Here is an 8,800-nt window from a genome sequence, read left to right on the forward strand (position 1 = left end):
TTCAAGAATGATGTGCTATATTCATACCTTAAGTCTACTACTTTCTCATCAAAAGTAGTAGTTAATAAATATATAATTTTTTTATTTTAAAATGTAGTAACTTAAATCTTATGTTTAGAATTTTATTTTTCTTTTTTTCTCGTCGGTTGGCTCTAGTGACAAGCTATAACTCCGATCCTCTTCTAGAATCTGTTTTACGTCTTGTTGCACATAACGTGGCTCCGTTTGAAACAGAGGGGGCCCTACTTGTTGATCAAACACAACCGATCAAGTCAGTAAGAGCTTACTAAAACAAAAAAGTATTTAGTTTTGGTCCAAAAAAACAACGTACCTTTACCTAGGGTCTCAAGCTCCTTTTATAACTTATCTCTTATAACAATTTTCTCCTATGAGAATCTAATCTCAACTGAAAGCATAGGTAACAGGAAAACATTCTGTTTATGGACACTTTTTCTCAAGGTGCTACAATAAAAAGGAATCTTATCTCTAATGAGAGCTTAAAATAATAATAGAACAACTACCTGCCAACAGGGCACCATCTTAGGCGTCAACCACAAAGAAGTATTCTGCTTACGTGGCACCCTTACCCATGGTGCAACGTTATCTTTTACTGTGCATGCAACTTAACCACCGGGTGCCCTAGAACACTCACATTTAGGTTAAAAGATATTTACATGACCTAACCATTACATGTACTACACGTACACCTAGGTTCGTAAATACCCTTGACTAATAACCTTATATCAGTGCACCAAGATATTGTTTTAATTACGTTTCTATGGGTTTACTAACAAAAACTGGGCATAACACATGACCCACTTTATCGGCCCAACAACTGAGCTGACCTACCTACACCATGCACCGAGCTCCGACCATTTAGCACTGAGCCCTGAGAATCCTGTCTAGCACCCATTTTAATCTAATTCACTTTCACAAGAAAAAAATTGACATTTATATGAAACAATTTCTTTTCCCCTAATTACATGGTAAGAATTAAATAAAATAATTTAAAATACTTGAAGATACTCTAATCCTTATAAAAAAGAAGTAAGATTGTTAACTTTTTAACATAAACCTATAACATACGAATAAATAAAATCTGCGTGTAAACAAAAAATATTTAATTCAAGACTGTTGAATTAAACTCTTATCCATAAATCAAAACTTATAATTAATAGTTAATATATTAACTTTTTCTAGTTAAAAATGTAACTAAGTCAAGCATCATAATTGAAGAGTAACTTTTAATTCATCTAACTTTAATACTTTCACCGTGAGACAAATGATGCTTAGCTACAACACCCATGAATTATTATAAATATATATTTATGTCCTATAAACTTGTATGAGTAGATGGAGATTCAAATATTTATCAATTACTTTTTAGGTTTACAATATCTGCTTGTATTTCGAATTTGTTCTAAAATGTGGGGAAATTAGTAACGAATTTATAAAAAGTTAAAAAAAATAGAAAATCTAGAATTTTCCTCATAAGATTGAAAAGATACGTTTAGTTAATTGCAACTCAACCTTGGAGGAAAATGTAAAAGTAATATAATTATAAGACTATAAATCCCTTCATACAAATGGAGAAGGTATATGAAGCAAGTTATAATGTTAAATTCTTTTATATGTAGAGTTTGTTTTACAGATTTTTTTTTTCATTCTCCACAAACAATAAGAATATTTATTCTTAACTCTTTTTATAAAATAAATTCATTTTCATTTTTAGAAGGTTAGTGAAAATTATTCTTTACATTTTATTCTCATAAAAACTTCATTATTATATTAATCCAATTTTTTATTTATGTGTTAAGTATAAAAGTTACATTCCCATGTAAATGTGAGAGATTATTTTCTAACTTCACTATAATTCTTATTTTAGATAGTTTAAAATTTAAATGAATTTGTTTGAATATTAAGAGTTAATGAGAAGAGGTCTGAGTTCCTCATCTTTAAGTTTATTGGGTTGGCTTGGCAATTATGTTGACCTTTACAAGTATGTGAACAGAAAATCATAGAAGGTTGGTGAAAGCAAATTGCATTTTTGATAGAAATGCCTGGATCATACAAAATGAATTCAATACTTCATGTTCAATGTAAATGCTAATGAGGAAATGTTCCTCTTTTGATGTACTGGTGTTTGGGCGCCAGTTCATATTGTTTTAAAGTGTGTTTTTTGAAATTTAAAATAGCTAGCTAGAATAGGAAAACATAAAGCATGGAACCAAGGTTGAAGACAAAGATTTTGTGAGAAAAGGTAAGGTTTAATTCCAAATGTATAAGATGATTTGGTGCTCGAAATTTGCACTAACTTGTAGTCAGAAAAATAAAAGGCATAAACAAAGTGAGGTGTTTAAAAAATAAAGCTTGTAACATTGTTTGAAGCTATGTTTTGAACATCTTGAGGGCCATGTCTTATCATGTTCTTATGCCTCATTGTGAGTTTATTCTTTAATTTATGGACCATATATATGTTGTAGACCCCACCTCATGTATTTATCTTATCATCACTTACAACACTGAGGTTTGTGAATGACAAAGTATCAGTTTCTGGTGCCTAAATTATTTACAGTTTCTCTGTCTCAGTACAATTGTGAGTTTGAGTAATGATATCAATGGAGACATGTCCATCCAACAAACTACATAACCCAATTTGATAATACATCCAATTCAATTTCTTGTCTTTGAGTCTTATCATTTACTATCTCTGTTTTCAAATATTACTTTTGTTTATAACTAATTTATACTCATAAAAAATTATTAATTTAGTTGAAAGTATTAAATTTGTCTCTAATAATAATATTATTTTCTTTCTAAAATCATCTTTGCATAGTTAATGTGAGGAGAGAAAGTAATATTAGTGAAATTTGAAATGTTCTTTAAATGTGTGTGATTAACACTACAAACCCAATATAACTTATGATAAAATCTTTTTCTTCTTTTATAAAGAAAGTATCTAAAAAGGTAGATGTATTTATAATGTGTGGATAATATAAAATACACTCAATATTTAGCATATAGAGATAAAAGGGATTAGTTGGAAGATGTTTTGTATGATGAGAGTGATGAATGGAGGTTGCAAAACAGTTAGTACAATAGTGTATGCTTAGAAAGTTAGTAGCCAGCAAAGTGCCATAGAGATGAAGTAGAAGGCATTGTTGTGTGTTGGGAGCAGTATACAAGATTAGTTACTACCACCTAATACTGAGATGTAACCAGCAATTATGGTTCTAACATTGAGATTCATTATTATAAATGACAATCATAATGGAAAATGCTAGGGAACCCCAAAAGACAGGCAACTTCCACAGGCACATCAATATGTCAGTGTCGAACTCAAACTTGTCTGCACAAAAGGTAGATGTGCTTCACCCAAAGGTAAACTGAAACTGCTAGAAGCATAAAAAAATCATTGTTGCTGACTGAGATAGAACTAGAAGTAATATAGTATGTGGTATATTTGAATGAATGGCATGCATGGTATTCCTATATTCAGTATTCTTGTTCTACAAGCTGATCCAATGGGAAGGTCTAAGTTGTAGGCACCCCTTTTGGTTTAACTTCACTTTAAAGGTTCATTCTGGTGGTGGTGAAAAGACATGATAAAAACATAAAATGGTCCCTAAAGGAATGGGCCCAACATGTGATGGGTCTTGGAGGCTCAAGTGTGAGTGAGTGAGTGAGTGATTGCCACATGGAATCTAACCCGAAGTTTTGCTGGGCCAATGTTGGCCATTGATAGTGGTAAAGGATTTGGCTAAGAGCTACAAGTTCATCACATGCCAACAGGAGTGAGAAGGGGACATGGACAAGATGTGCTAGGAGAAATGCCAATGTCTGATAACTCTGCTTTCTCTGTTTCTTTCTACTTCTTTTTGTCTTCCTCGTTGGATTTTATACTTTGCGGTGAGAAAAGCACTACAGTGCCATTATCACTTTGCTTCTCTCTTGTTTCTACATCAGCTTAGGTTGTGGGGGACCAGAGCTTACACATGATGCATGTTCATGATATTGATCCTTCCACTATACATGGCTCTTAGAAAAGTTATAGAAATCATAGCTACGTCATCTCTCAGTAAACCTCAAACCATACATGCATTCTTTAATTAATTAACAAAACAACCCTCTATTCCACGTAATAACATAGTAGATTGATATAGCAAAACAAACATTGAAACGTTCTACAAAGGTTAAGGTTAACTCAAGAATTGACTAAAGTGTGAGATATGACTTATAAGTCTACATGTTTGATCTCTTACCATAGACTCCTCTCCTTTACACACTACGACAAATATCAACATAAAACTGTGATCGAAAATGTAGAAATTGTAAGTTAAACTTTACACAACAATTTTTCATAGGTAGACATGACTATTTATAAAAAGAAGAGAACAATTTTAAAACTGTTGTTTAAAGTCATGACAATAATTACAATTTTACTTTCACTTTATTTTAAAATGGTTTATACCACAATTATATTCTATTGCATTTGGATTTAATGTGTTGTTTTATATTCAATACAATTTTCTAAATTTTGTATAGATGGTTCATACAAAAGTTTAAGATGGAAACAATTAATCCATAATTACCATTTAAAAAGTGGACAACACTTTAGAAAACATTAATAGAAAAAAATAAATATAATTGAATTTATAATAAATAAAATTCACACATATATTTCAATGTTAGTGTTCAAATTATAATTGTTTAAAATCAAAATAATAAAAATAAATTTATCAAAATTAAAATTTCAAACTTAGTTTAACCACATTATGTCTAGAATTTATTTTTATTATATAAAAAATACAAAATTATCTTTATTGTCTTTATTACCTTTTAAATATAATATAAAATATAATATGTTAAATATTTTAAAACCTTATATGAATTTTGATAAAAGCCAATTGATTCTGTATCGGTAAGGTCCGCACGACCGAGGCCATCTCTCAGTCCCATCAATGGACCGATCGACACTATGATTAGTGAAGCTAACTAACCGTTAAGAGTTAGGTAATGTATTCCTCAATGTTATCCAACTCCCTAATCCAGACCAGTAAGAAAGGCCCACTAAAGTAATATAAATAGCACAAATTCCAAGAATCAGGTACGTCATTACACAGTACTCAGAATACCAAGTGTCGAATACTAAATCTGACTTGAGTGTCGGAGTGTCTTCTGCAGGTTCCATCCGAGTCTGGATTTCGTGAAGGTTGAGGAGTGGAGCGAGTAGGGGAGATGATGGAACTTGCAGGAAAAGGAATTGAAGTGCAAACCGACCATCCGAGTTGGAGTGTTCAGGGCAGCAAATTCTCGTCTTTTTCTCTTAAAAATAAGGCCCAAATTGGTGTTCTCGTCCTCATCAAATGGGATGGGAGAGACTTCGATCAGGGCCTTCCTTTTTTGAGTTGGAGAATCCTTGCTTAGGTTGGTAGCAGCTCTCATATTTCTAATACGTTCAGCCATTCCGATTTTTCGATGCCGAACAACATCCTTTTTGCAAAGGAAAAAAGTAAGTGGTTAAACACAATAATGAAGTTTATGTTACCAAAGGTAGGAAATGAGGAGTACTAGTATAGGCTTTCAAAACAAAACACCAGTAAGGTACTCTTTGTTCAGAAGGAAGGAAGTGTAAAAAACAACCTTTAGGTTCGTCAAGAATTCGCATACTCCTTGATCTTGTGGGACAAGTCATCCACGCGTCGAGCACTCTGGAATCTCGGTTTAGGGGACCAGTATAAAGGAAACCCGTCTAGAAGGGTCGGATCTCCTTTGGTAGCTCAGATTTTTAGGAACTTGCCCTTGAAATTTTTGTAAGAAGACTAGAAGAGTGTGAACAAAGCTCTTCCAGGGGCACCGTTTAAGGATACCCATAATTGGCGATCCGAATCCTTGGCCTCAAAGAAGTATAGGAAAACTTCCACAGTCGACGAAATGCCGAGCTATGAACACCAAATAGTAAAGGCATGAATGAATGCCCAGCTATATGGATGTAGCTGGACAGGAGCTATGTTGAGCTCGGTTAACAATTATTTTTCAAAAATCGACAAAGGAAGACACAAAAGGACTTTCTTAAAAAAGGTAGGATAAAAGTAACAGAATGGACGCTCGTGGTCCGAGGATTCATCACAACATACGGGCTCATCTTTCCTACACTCTACTATTCTTAGAAACCTATCGTGCCTCTTACCAAAGGTGCAACCACTCTTTCTTAAATCCCTAATATGCTTATGGGTAGTATAGAAAGAGGTTTCGTTTAAGAGGTCCTTTTTGACCCAAGGGTACATGGCATTGTAATTCATTGCAGTTATATCTAGAACACAACCCAAACACAAACCAGATACGAGCACAATTTAAGGCAAAGAAAATGGATTAAAAGAAAATTCCAGCTCAGACGATGCAATCGGTAAGTTGAGTACGTATTCAGAGATAAAGATTGGTGGAAGGAAAATACTTGGTGTGATGGATGATTGGAAAGAAGAGGTGCGAAGAGAGAACTTTTTAGTGAAACGGAGGTACGTAAAACGCACGAGTACTGAGAAATGAAGGTTGCGTGAAGAGTAAGAAAAGAAATGCATTCTTAACGTTTAAAAGGATAAATGAAATGACAACTCTTTCTGGGCGTATGGTGAGATGTCTCTTCAGCGACGCTTCGGTACCTATGCCTCACCTGTAGAACATGGAAGCTTTGATGATTCAAATCTGTGTTGAAGGGTTGATGCTTTGCTGTTTTGGTTGGAACATAGTTCTAGGATGTTTAGAATTCTTGTACAGATCATTTTTGTCCTATGCACAAAGCTAAATCAATCTATGTTAAAAGAGAAAAAAAAATTCTAAGCAAAGAGAAAAACAATCGGTTGAAATCACGATATAATTGGTTGTTTTACACTTAGCTTGATTGAAGATTTTCAAAACTGTTTTTGACTTGGTTGACTAATTGTCATAACCAATTCAATGGGTGAAAATGACATTTCAACCGGTTGATTGTCACATTGCCTAACAGCTTTTTAAAAACCTGTTAAATTTGTTTTCAGTTGAATTAAAACTTTTTTGGATCATGATTGACTGCTTAGAACGGCTAGTTTTAAAAGCTATAAATATGGTTTCTCTTTGTATTGAAAATAATACAGAAAGTGAGATTGAAATTGTTTTTTGAGAAGAGACTCAAATCAAAGTTTTGTAAGATTGTTAAGTAGTTGTGCATTGGTTCAAGATCTGATCTTAGGAGCTCTGTGATTCCTGAATTACCAGGTGTAATATGTTCCTTTCTGATTCTTGTAATTGTTCTTTTCTAAACTTGTAATAGGTGTGTAAACCTGTAAGGTTAGAGGGTGTTCTGACTAAGGTTGTGTGAAAGGAAAAGAAGGTGAGTGCTCTTGTGGTTTCACGAACACCTTTTTATGGCTTTGAGTGTGAGTAATTTGTGATTGATTGCTAGTGGAAACCCAGTGGTTGTTCTGAGAACTGGATGTAGCTCAGGGTTGAGTGCACCAATATAAATTGGCTCTATAATCTCTTTCTCTCTCTCTCTCTCTCTCCTCTCTCTCTCTCTCTCTCTCTCTCTCTCTCTCTCTCTCTCTCCCTTTCTCTCTTTCTCTCTCACTTCTTATAAAATGTTTGATTTGATTTTGTATTGTTGTTGCCATAAACAACAGGTTAAAACAAAGTTTCAACCGATTGATATTCTGCAAACAGTTTCAATTATCTTATTTGATTAGCTTCCTTGATTACTTCTTCTCTGATTGTTGTTAAAACTTCATTCTTTTCCAATATTTTCGAAAATCTTTTGACAAACAATTCAATCCCCTCTTGTTTAGGCCATTAATTCTAACAATTGGCATCAAAAGCTAGGTTCTTGAAAAATATTCAAGTTCAGTTTTTTTTTTCTAAAACTACTTTAATGGCTGATAAACTACCTTTTGGAGAAGGTGCTTCTATAAACAGACCACGATTGTTTTGTGGTGTGAATTACCAGTTTTGGAAAGTTAGGATGAAGATTTTTATGCATTCCACAGATAAAGGAATTTGGGAAGCAATTGAAAATGGTCCTTTTATTCCCCAAGTTAAAAATGATGATGTCTTTGTTGATAAGCCTTCATCTGAATGGACTGAGGCTGATAACAAGAAAGCAAAGTTTGATTGGATTACTAAAAATATTATAACCTCTGCTTTGAGTTGTGATGAGTTTTTCAGGGTATCACAATGCACTTCAGCAAAAGAGTTGTGGGACATCCTTGAGGTCATACATGAAGGAACTAATGATGTAAAAAGGGCAAGAAAGCATGCTCTCATCCAAGAGTATGAGTTATTCTGAATGTAGAAAGGGGAGACAATCTCTGATGTGCATAAATGGTTTTCCCACATTGTGAACCACTTAATGAGCCTTGGAAAGAACTTTGACAAGGAGGAGCTGAACATAAAGATCTTGAAGTGTCTTGGTAGGTCTTGGTAGCCAAAGGTCATTGCTATTTCAGAGTCAAAGGATTTAACATCCATGACAACAACTTCCTTGTTTGGTAAGCTAAGGGAGCATGAGCTTGAGATGATTAGGTTGGTTGTCCAAGAAAGTGAGGACAAACACAACAAGTGTATTGCACTTAAAGCTGCCAACCAAAAAAGGAAACAAGACTCTAGTGATAGTGATGAAGACACAATGAGCTTGCTGTCAAGGAAGTTTAGCAAATTTTTGAAAAAGAATAAAGGCCAGTCTTCAAAGATGTACAATCATAAGAAGTTAAATGACTTTAATCTTAACAAATATACTTGTTATGGTTGTGGTGAACAGGGATACATTAAATAT

At 33.7% G+C, this 8,800-nt stretch overlaps 1 protein-coding gene across 1 annotated transcript; it reads left to right on the forward strand.

Annotated features, from left to right (window-relative positions):
* Positions 1 to 7,900: 7,900 nt before the first annotated feature.
* Positions 7,901 to 8,314, forward strand: LOC137838748 (uncharacterized). Its single transcript, XM_090301016.1, has 2 exons — positions 7,901 to 8,133; positions 8,194 to 8,314. Exons 1-2 carry the CDS (start codon positions 7,901 to 7,903, stop codon positions 8,312 to 8,314), a joined length of 354 nt encoding a protein of 117 aa, XP_090157142.1.
* Positions 8,315 to 8,800: the final 486 nt, after the last annotated feature.

Source organism: Phaseolus vulgaris, chromosome 4 (genome assembly GCF_051622355.1).
Source record: "Phaseolus vulgaris cultivar YP4 chromosome 4, ASM5162235v1, whole genome shotgun sequence".
In the NCBI taxonomy this organism is placed as follows: domain Eukaryota; kingdom Viridiplantae; phylum Streptophyta; class Magnoliopsida; order Fabales; family Fabaceae; genus Phaseolus; species Phaseolus vulgaris.